The sequence below is a fragment of the Egretta garzetta genome, unplaced genomic scaffold, assembly GCF_000687185.1.
Source record: "Egretta garzetta isolate BGI_Z169 unplaced genomic scaffold, ASM68718v1 scaffold32, whole genome shotgun sequence".
Lineage (NCBI taxonomy): Eukaryota > Metazoa > Chordata > Aves > Pelecaniformes > Ardeidae > Egretta > Egretta garzetta.
Genome location: NW_009259035.1, coordinates 29,318 through 49,766, shown reverse-complemented (window position 1 = coordinate 49,766; position 20,449 = coordinate 29,318). Strand labels below are relative to the sequence as shown.

At 38.7% G+C, this 20,449-nt stretch overlaps 1 protein-coding gene across 1 annotated transcript in view; it reads left to right on the top strand.

Annotated features, from left to right (window-relative positions):
* Nucleotides 1-20,449, top strand: part of MND1 (meiotic nuclear divisions 1) — a 44,064-nt gene that overhangs the window by 2,016 nt on the left and 21,599 nt on the right. Inside the window, exons 2-4 of the mRNA XM_009634816.2 lie at nucleotides 1,314-1,379; nucleotides 2,150-2,207; nucleotides 4,472-4,620. Coding sequence (XP_009633111.2) covers nucleotides 1,314-1,379; nucleotides 2,150-2,207; nucleotides 4,472-4,620 — 273 coding nt within the window. The remainder of the gene's footprint in view (nucleotides 1-1,313; nucleotides 1,380-2,149; nucleotides 2,208-4,471; nucleotides 4,621-20,449) is intronic.

The following is a 20,449-nucleotide window of genomic DNA, read 5'->3' as shown; positions in this document are numbered from 1 at the left end:
TGGTTTAGTGGTGGGATGGCAGGGTTAGGTTAAAGGTTGGACTTGATGATCTCAAAGGTCTTTTCCAACCAAAGCGATTCTATGATTCTATGATGTCAGTGCAGACATAGGGCATCTCTGGCTAAAACAGAAGGGAGGAGACTTTTAAAAGTGTTACTAGTGCTTCTGTTAAATATAGCACCGAATCACTTCTGCTCATGGCTGTGTGTCATTGTAGCTGCATAAACTAGTTTTGCAATTTATGTTTTGAAATCTAAATCAATCTGGCCGTTTTGCTCTTGATGCACGTTTTAAATTTCACGCTGCCTTATTGTGTGATTTATTAAGAAGGAAGCAGCAGTTAAGAAGTAAAAAATAGTATTGACTACTTTCTGTCGGGATTTGGAAACAAGCCAATGTTGTCTTTCTCAAAGGACCACGTTATTAAACTCCCCACTTCCACTGGCTCAAGGACAACAATACCTATGCCTTTTTTTTTTTTTTGTTGGTTTTGGTTTTTTTTTTTTCTCTCTTTTTATCCCCCTTTCACCTTCCTGTAGCTGCACGGTCTCGCAGCCTGCACAGCAGGGCGTGGGGCAAGGGGAGACATTCCTGATTCACCTTATGGCCACTGCTTTTAGGTTGTTGAAGGCTACGCTAAATGCTATCAGTAAAACTCACAATTCTCCGTGAAATATTTGAGATCCTAATTTTACTGGGGCATGTCAAAATAGCGTCTCTGAGTGTGATCAGAGGAGGATGTTTCTCAGTTTTGTATTACTGGTAGCAGTTTGTGAGTGGTCATTTCTGCCTTTTGCTTCTATTTCTATCCATGTTATTTACTGCTTGGTCACACAACTGCAGAGAAAAGAAATAAAAGAACCACAGTTTTTAAAATGTGACCTTGAAATTACAAAGTTGGGTAGGAAATTTGAAGAAAGATGTGGTACCTCAAAATGCATTTTGTCTCCTGAAAAAAACCTAAATGGCCTAGATATCACACGAGTGTCTCTATATCACAAGATAAAAAAACATTCTAAACAAAAAACCTGAAAGATATTCCTCCTTATCTTTTGAGGCTTGAGCTGGATTAAGGTGTGTGGAAGGTTGGTTCCAAACTTAGAATATAGATCCACCAGTTGAATAGATTGCAGGTGGATTAGCTTAGTGTAATGGTTCTTTGGGAAGTAGTTTATCTGAAAGTCTGGGGTTAGCGGTAAGGTATTTTAAAGGATGGCGAATATAACTCGGAGCAGATGTTAAGTATTCAAATAGCTGAATGTGTTGGTTTGGTTTTGTTTTTTGTTTTTTGGTTTTTTTTTTTTCTGTTCTAGTCCAAGAAAAAAGGTCTGAGCTTTGAGGAGAAGAGGGTTCGCATGATGGAGATTTTTTTTGAAACAGTAAGTAACCTGTAATTGTCCTGTATTTACATCAGTGGGAAGACGGGTAGATGTAGATGCACTCTGTATATCCCGCTATGCATTTCACTGATGCCCTCTGTCATCAATGTATAAATTACAGGGACAGAGCTTGATTCATGTAGCTTCTGATCAGGTGGCTCGTCCCCAGGTGGAGCCAAGGCATGAAGATGCACAGGTGCTGTTAAATGCTTCATGCCTTCCCTATTTGAATCTTCTCATTTTGAGTCTGTTACCGTAAGAGGGACAGCAAGGGATTAGGAAGTATCTCACTGCCATTTTTGGGAGGAGGAAGAAATCTGAGTGTTAGAAAAGATGAGGGGAGACCTGGAGATCCAAAAGCAGAGCTACAATTATATTTGTGACATACATAATTCACAATGTTTCACCTATTAAAAAAATTATTGTGCCTCTTGAGTACTTGAGCAATGTGGTACATCTGGTGCTGGCAATCTAACCTTGGCTCTGCCTAGGGGGTTTACAGTCTAACTTTAGGCAAAGTACGTTGACTTTGGAGTACAAAAGAAAAGAACAGGGCTTGTTGCAATCATAGTTGTGGTTTTTTTTTTTTTTTTTAATTCTCAGAATGCTCTAATTCTATTGAGGGATATACAGCCTATTTCCCTAGCGAAACATAAACACACAATGCATTTCCTACTTGCTTTTGTTGGCATTGATTTAGTGTAAAAAAACCACTCAGGCTTAGATGATGCTGTCATTTGGAGCTAAAGTGTCTTTTATGTTTTGCACAGAAAGATGTGTTCCAGTTGAAAGATATAGAGAAGATTGCTCCAAAAGAAAAAGGGATTAGTAAGTGTTTACAAAAGTTATTTCTCTTGAGCCATTAATCATTTTGGGGACAGGTCTGTACATACACTGTAAATTTTTCTGGCTACAATTTTAGGTTTGTGACTGTAATAATAATGGAAAAACTAGCTAGAAAGGGAGACTGGTCAATGGCAGGGCTGTACCATTAAAAGTGATATCAATAGCTTACTCTTACCTTGGTTTGCTAATGTTTATCACTTATGTTAGGTGCTAGGGCCAAATGGGAGATTATTAAAATGTCATCGCTAACTCCAAGTTAACCACTGAAGCATGGGATGGGGTTTTTCCCAGGCTTTGAGATGCCTGACTTGCAGTGACTTTGTGTGTCCAGAGAAGGGCAAGGAAGCTGGTGAGGAGTCTGGAGAACAAGTCTTATGAAGAGTAGCTGAGGGAACTGGGGTTGTTTAGCCTGGAGAAAAGGAGGCTCAGGGGAGACCTTATCGCCCTCTACAACTACTGGAAAGGAGGTGGGTGTTGGTAACAAGCAATAGGTCAAGGGGAAATGGCCTCCAGTTGCGCCAGGGGAGGTTTAGATTGGATATGAGGAAAAAATTCTTCACTGAAAAGGTTGTTAAGCACTGGAACAGGCTTGGAACAGGGAAGTGGTGGAGTCCCCATCCTTGTAGGTATTTAAAAGACGCATAGATGTGGTGCTTAGGGCCATGGTTTAGTGGTGGAATTGGCGGTGTTAGGTTTACAGTTGGACTTGATGATCTTAAAGGTCTTTTTCAACCTAAACAATTCTATGATTCTATGACTTTCAGTCTATGAAATTGTTATGCGCAGGTAGTGAACAGAGGATTCAAATACTCAAATGGCTGTAATGTCACAAATATCTTAAATTGCTAGTCTAGGTGTACACAGTCAATGTTCTGTTGAGCTTTTTTACCCCCAAAAAATGGCTGGGCAGCTGTAAATGGAAGGGGTTTGTCTTTTCAGTGGAAGCCTTCCTGATGAGATCCATTGGCATAGGATTAGGTCCAAGAGAGGATTTATATTATGCTGTTGAGTTGGTTTTGTGTTCCTCATTCTGCTTCCTTCTATGTTCATTGACAAAAGGGGGACGAAGCATAATGTTTGTGTAGTTGCCACTGTGCTTGACTAGTATCTTTATACCACTGCAAGAGTAAATGAACTTGTTGAAGGAACCACAGATGTATGTGAATATCACAATGCAATGTTTTTTGGTTATGTCAGCGGCTAACAGAGGCACTCATAGGCTTCTGAAGAGACGCGATGCTGTCTTGATTAGTTTGTCCATGTGTATGTTTAACTGTAATTTGCAGGAAGAGGATGCAAAACAGTAAATACAAGCAATGGAATTTCATATTTAAAAATCCGGAGTATAGGGTTTCTAAAACCAATAACACGTTTGAATAGTCCAAATTCATCCTGCCTCTGAATATGAAGGCATGTATCTACACAACCCAAGCCCCAGTTACTCTGAAAAGAAAAGCATCTAGCCTGTGAAAACCCCCCCCATGTTGGCATCCAGCCTATAGCTTCCAAAAGATTCGTTGTTTCTGACCTGGGATCCCTTTAGACTTGAAACTGAAAGTCAGCTACTGCAAAACCATTAATTAGCTCAAAAGTCTTTATATCTGCAACACTTGAGGATAATAATAACTACTTCGCTTTGTTGAACAGGTAGCATTTTTTAAATGGTGAATTATACCACACATTTGCTAGAAAATGAGCAATTATGTTCAGAAATGTTTTGGATTCTTTTGACTGCAGATGACTTTCTGTATTGGAACTGAATATAATCAAAACTAAAATCTGTCTCTCCTGAGTCTGTAGACAGATGGCTTTAGTGCCTCTGCTGCTGCTTATGCTTTAATAAGCCTTACAAAGTGATATGTAATTGCGCTCCTAATCAAGAAATTATGTTAATCCATGTTAGAATTAAAATTGCAAGACAAATTCTCAAGTACTCTCTCATGAGTTTGCTCTGGTATTGTACTGTAATATGCATGTCTGTTTTATGATACTCATGAGTGGTGTTTCACAAACATCTGGTAGCAGACTGTATAGAATGGCAGCCTTTATGTAAAAACTGCTGATTTTGAAGGAATTAATTTCTTCAAGTGAAGCATCAGGTATGGTGTCATCCTGAAATTGTCCAGCTAGCTGACATTATAGTAAAATATTCATACAGATGATTGTAGATGATGGCTTATGTTATTCCTAATTCTCCACAGTTTAGATGCTATGCAGTTCTAATTTGATATTTTTGCTTTTATTAGCCTCGATGTCAGTGAAAGAGATTCTGCAAAGCTTAGTTGATGATGGCATGGTGGACACTGATAGAATTGGAACTTCCAATTATTTCTGGGCTTTTCCAAGTAAAGCTCTTCATGCCAGGAAGCGTAAATTGGAAGAACTGCAGTCACAGGTAAGTCTATTTTAAGGAAAGTACTTGTTTACCTGAATAGGTTTGCTTTTTCCTTATACCCCCTTGTCATTCTTTTTCATATTGTGCTCTCTTATATGTGTGTGTGCACAAACACACGTTTTACTATAGGAATCATCTGGCATACGTAGTATGACGTTCTTTCTCATTATCTTGCTATCACTTCAGAAGAGTTTTGGAGGTTGTTCTTGCTGGACCATGAGAAGGCTTCTTGTCTATTTGTCTGCTGAAAGCGTGTTATTCATGATGCAAAACATCATTTAGGACTTCCTCTATTTAGGCAGCATATTCTTTTATGTGTCTTTTATATAATGTAGGCCATCATCTGGTAATGTTCTAAAAACCATGAGAGGACTGAAATGGATATTCCAAGTAAATGGTGGCAATGGTTTCTACTTACAGCCATTACGCTTGCCTGTCTGCTTTTATTGGTAGCTTAATTTGTGAGCACTTGTGTAATCCCATATTACACTTTTTATTAGGAGAGAAGAGCAAATTGCTCATGATCTTCTGCAGAAGAGCAAGGCATCTTTTATTGCAACACTGCTGTTCTATTGATCTGATTCTTTCCTACTTTTTAGGAACTGTCTTTCTTGCTTCTTTTAATTGGAGTGGGAAAGCATCTATTCATCAGTTTATTTCCAATGGGAGTACATAATAAGATCAATAAACTAGCTTTACAGCCTGATCGTACCACAATGCTGCCAACTTTTCCCATGCTTACTTAGCATTATATCTGTTCATCAAAGCATCACTTGAATTTAATGCAAAATTATTGGTAGCATCTAAAAACTTTTACAGACATTACTTTCTTCAAGGCGTAAGTCTGGTGTCTGACATCTTCTGATTTCTGATAACGTTGCTATCTTGGGTACATATAGCATTGTCAACTTCAGCTACTTCTTTAAATCTCCAAATTAATTGTATAAACCCATGCTTTTTTCCCCTCAACATGAATTGAAAAAGCAGTTTGTGAATCTGAAGACTTTTCACCAAAGCAGATTAAACAGCCTAATCAATGCAGTTGGAATTGCTTGTTTATGCATAGAGTGCAGTGCGTCCAGCTGAGAGGTAACCTTGTCAGTTATCCCTTGCTGTGCTGTCATTGCTTGTAAATCTCAGTCATTACTAAACTGAAAGACTCCAGTCCACTGAAAGACTCCAGTCCACTGTTCTGTTTTAACCAACGTAAGATAATTTTCCTTGGCACTGAACGTTTTTATTACTGGCCTGGATGCTCTATATGGCTATCCGAAGGCATTCTGTGTGTCTGCTTGCGTGGATCTGGCAGAGGGAGGAGAGTACTGGTACTCTGTCGCGTGCCTGATGCATCTGCTGCAGTTTTCAAAATCAAGAATAAGACTTGGCTAGAACTTTCACTTCATTTTTCTGTATTCATTAATTCGTGTCATTTTTATGAGCCAGTGATACATTCAGAGGTCTGTGGCAGTAAGGAGGAGGTACTGCAGCCCTTCCTGTCATTAACTGTAACTGTGTATTCACAACCTTTCAGGCAGGTGCTTTGGATAAGTTGGAAAGTGCTGCTTGAGATAACTCTTGTGGTACTGTATGGGTCATGAAAATTATTGACTCTTTAATTTCAGGTTCTGCCACTGAATTGCCTTGTTTTGAGTAACATTCTCAGCATCTCAGGTCACCTGTTAGTATCACGGATATAAACTCTACCTTGTGTGTACTAAGACTTGGTTAATATCAAGTTGTCCCACTGACAATTTTGCTTGCTCCTTTACTGCCTTTGGTTTCAGAACTCAAATGAGTCCAGACATTAAAAACCTCCTCGACTTAGCTGAATACGCTTGTGCTATTTTCAGGCATGGATTTAGAGTCTGGCGTGACTGGGCTTAAATTCATTTTTATTGATTGGTAGCAGAAATGCACTGATTCCTATCCAGTGAAGTTTTGTTTTTCTGAAACAGGAGATCAGTTTAACTCTGCACTGACTTGGAACTGAGTTTCCTAATAAGGTTACTCAACTTATTAATATATTCACACAAGTTTTAGACCAGGCTACTTACTCTGCCAGAACATAAATACCAACTGAGGCAATTGAACAAATACATGCCGCAACTCTTGCTTTGTTCACCAAACACCCTGGTGCTGCTGTCTTTTTGAATGGAAATGACTTGCTCTTGGTGCTTTCTATTTTTGCTCATGCTGCACATTATAGCCAAGTAGTTGAATGAAGGAATCGATATTTGTTGTCTTTGCCCTTGGGCCCAGTCCCATCATTAATATTCAAGATAATTGATCAAGCAGGTCTCTGGCATACCCTGATGAATATCTTCCATGTAATGTCTTGCAGAATCTGCCTAATGTGCTCTACCACAAGTATCCAGGGGTTATCCACAAACATGTGCTGTACTGCTTAAAATGTACTGTTACATTATTAAACATAAAGCCATCCATTATTATGGAATTATAATAGGCATGCAGTTGTTGTATTGTAATATTATTTTATGGTTATTTCTGTGTAGGAAATGAATAAACTATGCTGATATAACCAGTTTTGCAATATAAAACTGTTCCAGTTGAAAGAAATAGTTTTGTTACCAGACCCTTATTTGCAAACCAAGTTCTGCTCCTAACATATGGGCTTATTGGTATAAGAACTCTCTTTAGACCATGTTATGAGTCCTTAAAAATACTTATATTCATTACCTTGCTTTTCTGATGAGAATGGAAATGTTTCAGCATTTCAGGGAAAAACATTTCACTAGCTGAAAATAACTTCTCTGTTGACACAGTGGAAAGGTGGCATTTTAATGAACAGTTCTCTGAACATTTTTACAAGATGATAACAGATCCTGTCTGTGAGTTCAAGTTAGCTATTTTAGTGTTTGTATTCTTCTTGATGTGAACACATACAGATTTTCTTAAGGATTTCTAAATCCAGTCACCGAGTATCACAAAACTTCTTGTCAGAACATGCAAAGCAGGGAAAAAAGTAAGCTATTGTACTGTTTCAGTTGCATGTTGCCTGTCTTTGATCGTTCCTGTGTACAGCTTGTGGCATGCTGAGAGGCATGTTTTCTTTCTGTGTCTTGTCTAGATCACTTGTTAATTATGTGAGTTGGTTTCTTTCTTCAGCAGTTAAAAGCCGAAATCAAGCCACCTTACTCTAAAGCAAAAGTTTAAAAATGTAGCAGTTCAGTTCATATTGCGATTAAAGCTTTTTACCAGGAGGCAATATCTTTGTTTGCCGAGGGCACGGGTAAGTAGTGAAGGGAAAGGGGTGATCCCAAATGCTGAACTGAGACATGTGAAAATAATGTGGAGGAACGGAACAAGCTTCTTCATGATGCAAATTCTATTAATTCATAGCGCTGAGGCTTATGTTTGACAAGCTCGGCCTGCTACAGGACCATTTGCCTGCATATGTTGGTGCTTCATAGTATTTTAGCGAAGTTGCTCGTAGCTCTCTGCCTCTTACAGAGCTTGTGATTGTGGGAGGCTGGTTCAGGAACTGTTCTTGAAACAAAATTTTTATTTCAGTTTTTTTAGTGATTATTGAGCCGCACCCCAGCTTGGAGACTCGGTAGCAAAGAAGTCTGAACCTGTATTTATGACAAAGAGCAAGCCATTTTTGCCTGGATGTTCAAAGTTACACCTCATGGATTTATTTTTTTTCAGGAAGGTTTTGTTACATCATCAGTGTGATCCTCTTGTGCAGAGATATGGCAATTAAAAACAATACTTGAAATAAAGTTTCTGTTGACATAATTTCCCCGCCCCCATCTTTCAACTTGCTTTTGTGGGGGCAGGTGTTTGGAGAGGGGTGCCGGCCCCTGAACTGACATATTCGGCAAATCTTGTGCTGATCTCCTCAGGATTAGGATCTTGATGCTGCTCTCTAACCCAGGGTTACTGTTTGGAGTTCTTCATCTTTTTCTGAAAAGCAAAGACACTGAATATCTTTAGCTTGTGTAGCATCTGCTGCAATTTTTTTTTCTCTGATAGCTCACAGAGTAAGAATTGCTAAGTAGGTCCCGGTGGGTTTTGTATTGATTTGTTTTGCAGTGGCATGGTTGCTCTTAAAGGTTTATGCCTTCTGCCAGATGCTTATTCTTCACCTCTTGGTTATGCTTATGCAGCTGAAAAAGTAAAAGATGTTGGTAGCTGTATTTTGGTTAGATGGGATTTTAGTTGCATCAGTACAGCTATGAAATGGTGAAACTAGGGCAAGGGTGTGGATTGAGAAGTACTGTTTTAACAAGGTTTGTAAGTGGAGAAATTTTTAATGGAACTTCACCTTTGTTGAGAGAACTGTGGAAGCTTTGCTGAGAGAGTGTTTTGGGGGTTTTTTTTCCTTCCATAAGAAAAAATGCAACAATGCAGTTTTATTCTTTATTTTCCTGGCAGTCAGGTTCTGAAGTTTTGAATTACCAATGATCAATTATATTTTGACAAAATAAGATGTTTATTCTTGGCATAAAAATACTGGAAGCTTAGGGTTTTTATTAAACTAGTGAAGAATTTGACCTATGCAGTGTAAGCAGAAAGATCATAATTTATTGATGATTCTGCTGCCTTTTGTTGATTTCATAGCACACATAAAACGAAGAGACTGGAGAAGATGAGCAACTCCAGTATGTTAATCACAGTCCTGTTCAATCTCAGGCAAGAGCTGCTAATGGGTTTCATACAATTAGCCCCCTTGCAAGTTTGTTTTTTTTATTGTTCTGATGTATGTGTTGCTACAAAAGGGATATGAACGTGAAGGATATGTTACCTGCTGCAGAGAAGAAGGCGTATGTGCAAGCAAAGCCCTGACAACAGTTTTATCAGGTGGAAAATGGCGTATCAGTGAGTGAGGAAAAGAGAGACCTTTCTGATGTACCCTTAGTATAAACAGATTCAGCTTAGGTTTTTCTTTCAATTTTTCATCTACGTCTCTGGTAAAACACTTGCAACTGGGCTGTCTGTTTTATATCAGGTGGGTTAATGTTTGTTTGCATTTTGCTTTATAGTGGCTTGAATTAAGTATTAATTAAAGTAACAGTGGGGCCTTTTTCACCCAAGGGCCAACGAGTCTGCAAACCACAACCCTCAGAAGCTGTAAGGAGCGTCCCATGTCTCCAGCACACTCTCTGCCATAGCTGGTGTGAGTGGGGGGGATCTTGGCTGGAATTGCACAGGGCAGGTTTAGTATTGACACTATAGGGCTCAAGGGAGGCAGAAGCTATTTCACTGATCCTTGGTGACATTGAAGAGTGTCTGGCACTCAGTACAACAGGGATATATGCTCCAACCATAAGGTTATAGAGGATTGCCACAGCATAATACAGTATTTTTAAACAGATAGGGACCTGAAATACCAAGTTCTTGAAAGATCTTGCAGTTGTTAGCGTACCTGTTGACAGTACCATGAGCACTGTAATTCAGTAGCTTGGGGAAACAACCAGTTTGCTTCCTTTCCCCAGTCTGATGTTGTGGTTTAACCCCAGCCGGCAACTAAACCCCACTCAGCCACTCGCTCGTTTCGCCCCTGTGGGATGGGGGAGAGAATGGGAAAAGTGAGAAAACTCATGGGTTGAGATAAAGACGGTTTAATAAGTAAAGCAAAAGCCACGCATGCAAGCCAAACAAAACAAGGAATTAATTCACTGCTTCCTATTGGCAGGCAGGTGTGCAGCCATCTCCCGGAAAGCAGGGCTCCATCACGTGTAATGGTTATGACATCTAGTTTTGTGACAGTTCATTCCACTGTTCAGTTCAAAACCATTCATTTCAAAATTTTATTGTTAATTGTCACACCTTATTTTTCATGACATTGCGTTCTTGTGGGTTATTCTTTTGTATACTTAGGCTTTGCAAGGGAAGGTTTAACAGCAAACAGTATTATAGCTGTTCCTTCTGAGACTGATAGCAGAATGGTGTCACCTTGTACTGCAACAAAGATTAAACAGAATCTTTTTAGATCAGGACACAGGGTGGACTTTTTGCTGTTCCCTGTGCTTGCTTCAATATATACGTGAGGAACAGAGACTTGGGGAGAGTTTCTGGTAATTTTTTTTCTCCCACTAAGCATTGCATTGGGCCAGTGTTAGTTAAGATGGAAGGGATTAGTTGATGTTTCATTCCTTAAATCCTTGCCCTAGGGTTGGTAAGAGGAGGGATTTTCACTTCCCATGACTCATATATTGAGCCAGGGGAAGAATTTAGAAGTCAGTACATCCTAACTTCTCCTTTGGCAGCTAGTTTAAAAAAAAAAAAACAATAACAAAAAACAAACCAGGAATGAACTTGTTGAAATAAAGTGACTTCACATGCATCAAATTGTTTGTACTTATGAGCATTGGAATATGAAAAGAGAAAGGATTTATTTTATTAAAAAAAAAAAAGAGAGACTCGGGGAATGCTTTATTAGGAAATGCTTTTGTTAGGAATGCACATTGTTTGAATATAGTTAATGGAAAAAAAAATCATATTGGTGACTAATCTGGCTTGAAGCCTCTTGGAGATGTTTGACAACATAAGTAAAAGGAGAGAACCTTATTTGTTCAGAATGTACACAGAAAATCTTGAGTTTTAATGATCAGAAAGTTCTTTCAAGATGCAGCTTGGTTTATTTCTATCCTTTTAGACAGATATATTTTTCCTCCTCAAATACTGTGACTAGATTACTGCATAGAAAGTTGTTGAGTAGAGGCTGCTTGAGACCACTGACAAGAAACAGCACAAGAAACTTCTGCTGTCCACAGTGTTTCAGCCTGAGCAGCCGCCTCCTTGATCCAATTGACTCGCTCAGTTGTCAGTGTATTTCCCCACAGTTCAGAGATTGATTCTGGACTGCAGGTAGGTACAATTACTCAGAGGTGGCTGGCTTAAAGTAGTTGATCCTGAACTGAGGTACAAATCTGTGGCAATGACAGATGTTCAGTGAGGGGCCTTATGGTGCTTGGAGTCTGGTGACTTTGCTGAAGATGCTGGACAAGATGCGTACCCTAGCTGGTGCTTTGAATCAGCCATATGGGACCTAGCGCTGTGAAGCAAGCTTTTTGCATTGCTTCATTGCAGTGTCCTCAGTAGATGGTGTATCAGCTTTTAACAGAGCTCCTTACACACCTCGAATCTCTAATTAAATTTTCAGCCTCTATTGATGGTTTTGAATGCAGGGTCTCGCTGCTTATTCTCCTCATGGCAGTGATAGGCTATCCCTAGAAACTACATGTGCAACACCTTTGGAATCCGTGGCCTAATGCTTCTGATAGAACAGTTTATCTTTTGGGTGCAAGATTTTCACATTATGCTCAACTGAATAGCTGTAGTAATTCACTGTTCAGTAGGTTTTTAAAAATACTTTTTTCCTTTATTGAACATAAAGGGTTTGCATGCATAAAGTGTCTTAAGGTTCATCATGATCTTAAGCTTTGCTGAAGTATCTCTTAGAAAAGCTTAGGGCTGTCTTTTTAGTATGAATTTTATTAATGTTAGGGAATAGATAGCATAGTTAAAGAATTGTCCTCTAAAACCAGAGAAGTAATCACTGCTTTTGCAACTAATGCATGTGACTTTTGTTAGGAATTATTTATTTAGACATTTTTCTCTAATATGTATGCTTACAATTTAATTTTATTAGGTTGCAGGAAAAGTAATAATTTGTCCCTTTTCAGCAATTAGGCTTTTATTTTTCCTGGAAAGTTTTCTCTCTTAATGCCCACTGTAATATATAGGCAGGATCCCAGCAGGTTGACTAAGCAGTTACGACAGTCTTCCCATGTCCTGACTGGGCCTCTCTTTTTTTCCCCTCATATTTGACGGCATCTCATTACCTTTCTACTTTATTTATTTATTCTTCCTTGGATTGGCCTGGCCGTTTTGATAATCTGCAGCCCCAGTCTGCTGTGTGATTCCATTCCCTTCTGGTTTGGTTTTTTTTTTTTTTTTTCTCTTGCATAGTAATGACTCTCCCACCAGAGGCAATTAGTGATCCCTCCCTATTTTCAGCCTTTCACAGATGTGTACACTTCCTTTGAAATAACAGACTAGACACATAAAGAAATGGCCAACTGTGAAGCTGGTATGGTATGACTAGCTAACTTCATACCATCCAGTGGGAGCTGTAGCAGTAAGGAGTATCCTAAAAGCAGGCAGCTGAGAATTTGTGTCACTTAAACATTGAGAATATATTGGTTATATCTGTGCTTATTTTTTTGTTCATCCTGTAAATCTTATTTCCCGGATCAGTCTCCTGGAAGATGCTAATAAAGTTTTATTTGAAGCAGTCCAGGGTTTTTGTTACCTTTTTGCATCTTGCATTTAAAAAATGTTGATGACTTGAAATGATTCTGAATTTAGTAAGTCCTAAAATGTCCAGTGGAGAATACTCTTCTAATGCTGTAACTTATTAGAGCCTTCTGGAATTATGTTTAATGGCATGCTACAAAGCCCTGGAGGGTATGCTTAGTTACTGCTGTCATGGCAGACTTCTAAAAATACAGTGCTCTGGAGGCTTCTGTTAGAATTAAGCAACCTTATAATTTGGTGTTCATTAGTTAAATTTCATGCTTTTCCTTTTACTAGCTGTTAATATGTAACTAGATTGATGGCAACTGTGAAGCGTAGGTTTTCCTTTCCTGCTTTCTTGATGAGCATAAGCTAAAATGGGCGTGATTTAAGAGCAGTATTTTTAAAAAAAAAAAAAAAAAAAAAAAGAAAAAAAGCTGGCTCTGTAGTAACTGTAAAGATTATAAAATGGGTTTGAAGGAAGAATCCTACTGCCTTAAAAAGGATGTATTGTTACTGTATTCATTCTGATACAATGCAGGAAAAAATACTAGCTTTTTCTAACAGTGTTTTCTGTGAAACTGAATTTTTTAGGTAATGTCATCACACAGTTTACCTTTTGTTTTCGAAGAGGCTTGCATGCTGGCTGCTGGCTCCATTCCTGACATTGCAATGAAACTGTTGATCTGAAATGTAAAGAAATTGGGAATAAACATGGGGTTCTTGCTCCAGAAGCCCAGTCAAATTTGGCACAGATGCAGCCCTGCCCATCTCCCCGTGCCCCACAGTAGGCATGGCAGCTGTGAGTGACAGTTCAGCATACTAGCAGAAACCCATCATCCTGAGAAAGCTTAAAGGCTTAGATGTTCTGTGCTGTCTGGCAAACCTGTAAGTTTGCCTCTGCTGTAAGCTGAGAGCTTCCAGCCTGGCGATAAGGTGGAGGCAAAGCTACTTTCAAAGCTGGATTTGGTGGCAACGGTGAGTTGTAATCTTATTTAATGTGAACTTTGACTTTCACCTTAAAATCTTGTCATTCAATTAATAGAGCTTATTTTATCTCAGAAAATTAGCATGCATGCAGAAATAAAAATACCAGCATGCAATTATATAAGTCTCACTTCATAGCATTTTCCTCTTCTAAAAGGAATGAAATAAAAACAATAAAAAACTGGAGTATGAAACCAAAATGTGTGGAGTTAGTTTGAAGCAGGGAGACTTGAGAGGGAAGCTCTTTCTCATCATAGTCAAACAGCTCATTATTGTTGAACACATGGTAGTTGCATCAAAGACTTTTCTTTGTATTGGGAATTTGAGATGACTTGGTTACCTGTCTGAGCATTACTTAAAAATGATGAAATTGGCGTAAAGAGCGAATATGTAAGAGTGCTGTCAAAACTCTGAAATTTGATAGCTTGTGTTTTACTGAGGCTTTTTATTTTACTGATTATATCTCAGTGTAGAATTTGGGCTTTCTTTAAAGTCTGTGGAATAAAGTTTTGATTTGTTTTTCGTAGTCTTTAGGCAGGACCTGAGCTCAGGGAGTATCAGATGAATATTGTGTTTTAACTTGGGACTGTCTGTGCTTAGTCCCTGAAGGCACTGTCAGTGTATGGCCCAGCTGGTTAGGATAGCAATCTTTAAAAGCCCTTTAGGGAAAAATTAAAACTTTTCTTCTTTCCCTCCCTTTATTTCCAAGGGAAATTATTTTTCAGTGTTCTTTCTGCCTTGACCAGACCTGTTAACTATCACCTTGGACTTTGTAGGTTTAGTAAATACACTAATATGCAGTAACAAGCATCCTTCATGTCCAGGTATTAAAATTTTCCATAGTTCTGTCAGTCATGCGAATGCCTTTTGGCTCTTTCAGCTTGCCCTATTAGACTGCTTGCATGTGTGAAACAGGGTTGAAGAATGAGGCATTTCAGCTTTTTTTTTTTTTTTTAGATTGATTGGGCATACTTGGTATTTGTATCTGAGTAGACGGCCATCTGTCCCTCAGGTCGTGCCAATTATGCCAACTCTGAAAGCAGCCAGAGAAATTCAGTTCTTTCATTCAGCCTGCACAACTGTTTCTTTCACCTTTTGTCTATTAAGGAGATTGGCCTGGAGTGGTTATTTTCTGTTGCATAACTAGTACTTACCAAATGGTGTTGCAAATGAATGAGGCAGAAACAAAAGCTCAGGGCAAGACATCTTATCTAAGTAAACTTTAATTTAACTGTGATGGCAAATCTAAAAAGATGGAAAATAATTGAATTAAAAGCTACTTTTAATGTAGAGAGGTGTACTATATAGAAATAATCTTTAAAATAGCCGCAGCTAGCAATAGAAGGCTTGTACATGGATGGGTGAAGGTTCCAATGGAGGGGAAATTCCTCATTTGTTTCTTCTGGATACCCTGCATGCTCTGTTTTCTTTATCCAAAAGCAATTGCAGGAAGAAGGACTCGCCTCACACTCACCATGCCCTGAGAACAGAGCCATGCCTAATTTACCATGTGATACTTCACTTTTACTTTCATGTGTTATCATGCTAAATAAGCCAGGATTATAGGTCTAGATTTAATCTTGAAACACAAAATAGATTGTGTTTGTGGGAGGGGCAAGTAAATCAGTAATACCCACCTGAATATTCTAGCAAAACATATAAATACTGCTCATGAGTGCAGAAATCTAACTTCAGAATTCTTTTTTTTGAGAATTGTTATAGTGCTTTTATGGACAATTGTCCCAAGAGTCAGATATTTGTTTAGTTAGTTGTCTGAAAAAAACTTCACTTATTTAGCTTGAGTGACTGATACCTTTTGTTTTTTTTAATCACTGATGTAAGTTACAATCCAAAACTAAAAAAATACTCATTGTTACCTCTTATGTACTTCTTTAAAAAGCTAGAACTTGTACACTGGCAGTATTAATAGCATGATATTTTGGAACAAGTATTATTCACTTCAAAGAATCAGTGCACCAGCCCTTTGTTTTGAATAGCAAATATAACTTGGTTTGGGTCTCCTTTTCCTCCGGGAAATTATATTTATTCCCTACCTTATCCCAAGTTTTTGAACTGACTCTTTCAAAGATTGCATTAAAAATGAAGTAATCTTTTTATGGTAACACTTCTCCAGTATACCTATAATGCAGTATTTTAATAAAAAAAATTCTTGTGAGTGCAGAAATATGGTGGGCCCTAACTCGCTCTTCTCTTTTTCTACACTCTGTTTCCCATCCATTTTATGGTGTTCTCTTGCTGAAAAAATCTTCTTGTTTGTTCTTCAGAGTTAAAAAATCTTATTCTATATTGCTTTAACCTCTACTCTTGTTCTTACCTGTATTTGTTGAACCATTGCAGTCTCCCAGTTGCTTCTCTCACGTGCCTTCTAATTCCCAGCAAACATGATTCCCTACTTCATATCGCTGAAGTGACTTGTAATGACTTGGGGTAAGACATTGCATGCTTCTTTTCTCTTCCTTTCACAAATGTTAAAAGAAAAAGGTCTTTTAGTTGTATTTACATGACAAGTGTCTGTGTACACTGTCTGTGTTTCACTAAGAGTACGTCACAGCTCTGACTAAAGTCCCAGTGATCCTGGGACCGGCTCCTGCTGTAGTTCAGGTCACTGGTTGGGTTACGTGCAAAACTGGCACTTGCTGAGTGGTACGCAGGCATCCTGAGAGCAGAGCAGGAGTGACCATACTGCAGTTCACAGTAGTACTCTCTACTCTGCTGCAGGAATAATTAGCTCACTTAAAAGTTTCCTTCTCTGTATTTGGAGGCCCTGGCAGCATGAATTTGTGACTGTATATGTAAAAAAAGTAGTTGTATGCTTACTTTATGTAGTACTTTGGAAAGCAATTCTGCACATCAACGGGCCTTTTTTTTTTTCCCCCCCTCTTTTAAATTTTATTGTTTTAGTCAACAGTGATTGCTGAGCAGTTTCTTTTAGTAATGTTCTGTGCCTTTCTTTTAACACAACAGGGTCTGTTTCCAATATTTTCAGAGTGTTCTTTGTCTGTTAATCTTTGCATTTTTACTCTCTATATATTATTAGTCTGCTTTCTGGCTTCAAATTTTTTTTTTGTCTTTCTTTAAAATCTAGAGGAATGCTTTGAAGTACTTTCTTTCCATGCCTTCTGTCAATTCCATTTAAGTTTTTCAGTGGTAGGTTAGGTTTAACATAGGAAAGAAATACACCCATCTACTGCAAATGTCACCCTAAAACTCTTGAACTGCCTTTGTTTAAGCTAAAAGCAAACAAGCCCTTGCCTGTGGCCTGAAACAAAGCATAGTGAGCTTCAGACCCAAAGCATTAACTTTGCAAAGTTACAAACAATTAAAAAATGGATGTCTTTAATTCTTCTGTAGTGCCACAGTGAGTGGTGCTCACAATAGCAGAAGTCCTTAATACCATTTTTGGTTGAGTGTTTTGGCTGAAAGAAAACTGAGCGTATGATACTTCTCTTTAAGACCATAATGACAGTGGGATAACAGCTGTGAATGCTCCTGGTGGTTAGCATATGAGACCTTGGTTTGATTCTTGTCCAGGGTACATACTAGGGTCTGTGTTTGCATGGCTTACACCAGGTTTGTAGATATTTTAATATGCTAGGGAGACAAACTACATGTTTGGTGGGATATTGGTGGTTAGAGTGGTTAAGAGTGAGGAACCAGGAGGAATACGACCAACAAAAACTTTTGCTGGAGAATAAAAATCCAGTCGTGTAGAGCTAGGACAGCATCAGGCAGGTTTTGAGAAGGAAGAGAATCGAAACTTTCTGCTGTTACATGTCAGGATTAAATGTTCCTCTTCCAAATGTACATCACGGACTTGCCAAAGTGGAATCCTAGTAATAATACGTGCATAGTGTATTATAAATTACCTGTGTTCATCTAATCTGTATCCTTTGATACAAACCAGACCCCAAGGCCTGTGACGGAACTGATGGTTATCGTCAGCACGGAGCAGTTAGCGCATGCAAACCACTGCACAAATGTATAGCTAAACATTGTGAGACCTTTGCAAAGTAAGAAGAAACATCCCTTTGGGGGACTTTGGATTGAATTAGTGTTGAAGCTAGGCCAGTGGTCACTGAATTGACTGCAGTGGTCTCTAAAATTAAAGGAACTGTTTCCCAACTCTCCTGTTTCATAGACACTAGTTAGTTAGTTCACTAATCTGTTGGTTTATAGGCTCCCACCATATTTTGCAAACACTGAAAGTGCTCTTGTGGAGAATATTTTACTTAATTATTTAGTCTCCCCTCCTTTGAACAGCTTTCCCCTAGATGACATTTTTCCATCTTTCTTGCATCCTTAATTGTGTGCTGATCCAGAGCAGTCAGACTGACTGGAGACATGAAGCTTTCCAGTACAGCAGAGTATCTCTTTCTGTACTTGTTTTCTGCACCTGGTCAGTTACACTTGTGGCAGAAGGTTGGTTGTGTGTCAGACCAGACACCTCTCTTAAGAAACGTAGAGGGGAGACAATAAGTATTTTTTTTCTCCAGATCAATCTCGCTGGTATTAGTGGGAGTCAGATTTCTCTCAGAATGGTTAATGTTCCTTGAGAAATTATTTGCCAACTCCCTTGAAAAATGTCCCAGGATTGCTCCAAGGATTGAAATCTTCCATCTGCTACTGTGCTTCTTTGCAATCGGGCTTTTCTACAGCTGGTGAGTCGAAAAGTAAGTCGTTGTATTTGGCCAGATGTGATCCTCTGCTGTCATACATACATAACGCTTGCAAATTCTGCTTTCTTTTTTTCTTTGAATGCCCTATAACCTGTCATCTGTCATTTGCCCTTACCTCTCAGTTAAGTATTGTATTATCTGTATTCATCCTTCTTCTGACTCCTTTATCCTTGCTGTCTTTCCTCCTTCCATGTACAGTTATTTTGAGCTGTGTTCCCACCTCTGTATCCAAGCCTTCCTGCTTCTCCCTTCGTCATAGATTCCTTGCACAGACCCTGGCCATCTGTTCCTCGCCCTTTGCATCCTTGTCTTATGTTTGGGGCTTTTTTTCAATATCTCGCTGCCTTCTGCTGTTTCTTTCCTTATCCTCATCTTTTATTTGTTGTCATGGGAATACCTACTGTGACTTCTAGATAATACACAAAAAAGCTGTGGTTTCATGTTATTTTGTAAATTCTTGATTGTGAAGACAGAATTAAAAAGAAAACCCAAGAAATTAAAATCTGTGAGAGAAGAAAGCAAAATCTTGAATAAAATTATATAAAAATCGTCATTGCTTTTAAACAGAAGATCTTCTAATCTTCTAACCTTGTGGCACGGCAACCTTGCATGTTATATAGGTCAGAATTTAAGAAATGTCTGTAGTTCTCAGTGTTTGTCTCTTTCGTGATTAAATGCTGTGGAATATGGAGGACCAAGAAAATAATAAGATGCCATACTGGGAAACATGCTTCCAAGCTGGAAACCAGCTTTTATGATCTTATTGCAATTCCCTGAGAGCTCCTTCTGTGATTCCATTTTGGAGAATGCAGAAACAGTCCTAAAGAACTTCATGAATATGAAAAAAAACAGAGAAGGCGACACCTTTATGGCCTCTCGTGTAGAAAGCACTGGCTTATTCTTTGCAGTTGTATACAGGCCTAGATAGGGTCCTTGGCTTCTCTGCTTCCTCTGCGAGTTTTGTTCCAGAAAAATTCTTTTTTCAGAGATAGTGAATGATGTGTGCTCTGGTGTTTGTCTTCCCTGGGCTGCATGAACTGCAAACTGCACCTAAATACTTGTCCTCTTCTGAACTGGATACTTCCGTTGAGTATGGCATAATGTGGGGACTAACACACTTCATTTTTTAAGAATTTTGGGGAAAGCCCGGAAAGAGTACTGTTTAACTATCCACCCAAATTAAGATGTTGGTGTACTTCAAGCCACATACTGAAACCCACACTGCTTCTGTGGTTACTTGCACTGAGAGCAATGAGTAAACAGCTGGATCTATTTTTCCCCAAATTATATGTGCCTTACCATTAGTGTGATTTCTATATAAATTCAAGAAAAACTATAACATTCTTTTTGAAAGATGAATGTATGTTCACACGTGCATGAACACATACTTACCCAGGAAGAGTAATTAATTCTTAAAAATTGAACAATAAAAGGAACCCCTAAACCCAACGGGCTGCAGTTGGGCTGGGTACTAATCTATACGGACCACCAGTATGGAGTTTCTTTTTACCATTAAGGCTGATCTCTAAGACTTGGCAGTAAGCTCTGCCTGATATTTATCATTCATTTACATTTAGTATGTTTCTGAAAATACAGACTGCATGTGAGTTTAAATAGAAATTGAGAAGTGATTATAGCTCCAAAACTGTTCTGTTTGCATTGTATGAATGTGGTCTTGGTGTTTCAGCTTCACAAATATATAAATGATATGGTTAAATTATCAAGGCTAGGGATTGCAAAAAATCTCGAGGAATGCTTTTCCACTCCGTGGGATCCTCAGTGAGAAAGGGAATGTAGACGTGGAGATTCCATGTGAGGGTTTGGGGGGAAGGTAGAATGAAACCTGGGCTCTGACAGCCACCTTCATCATCTTCACAATT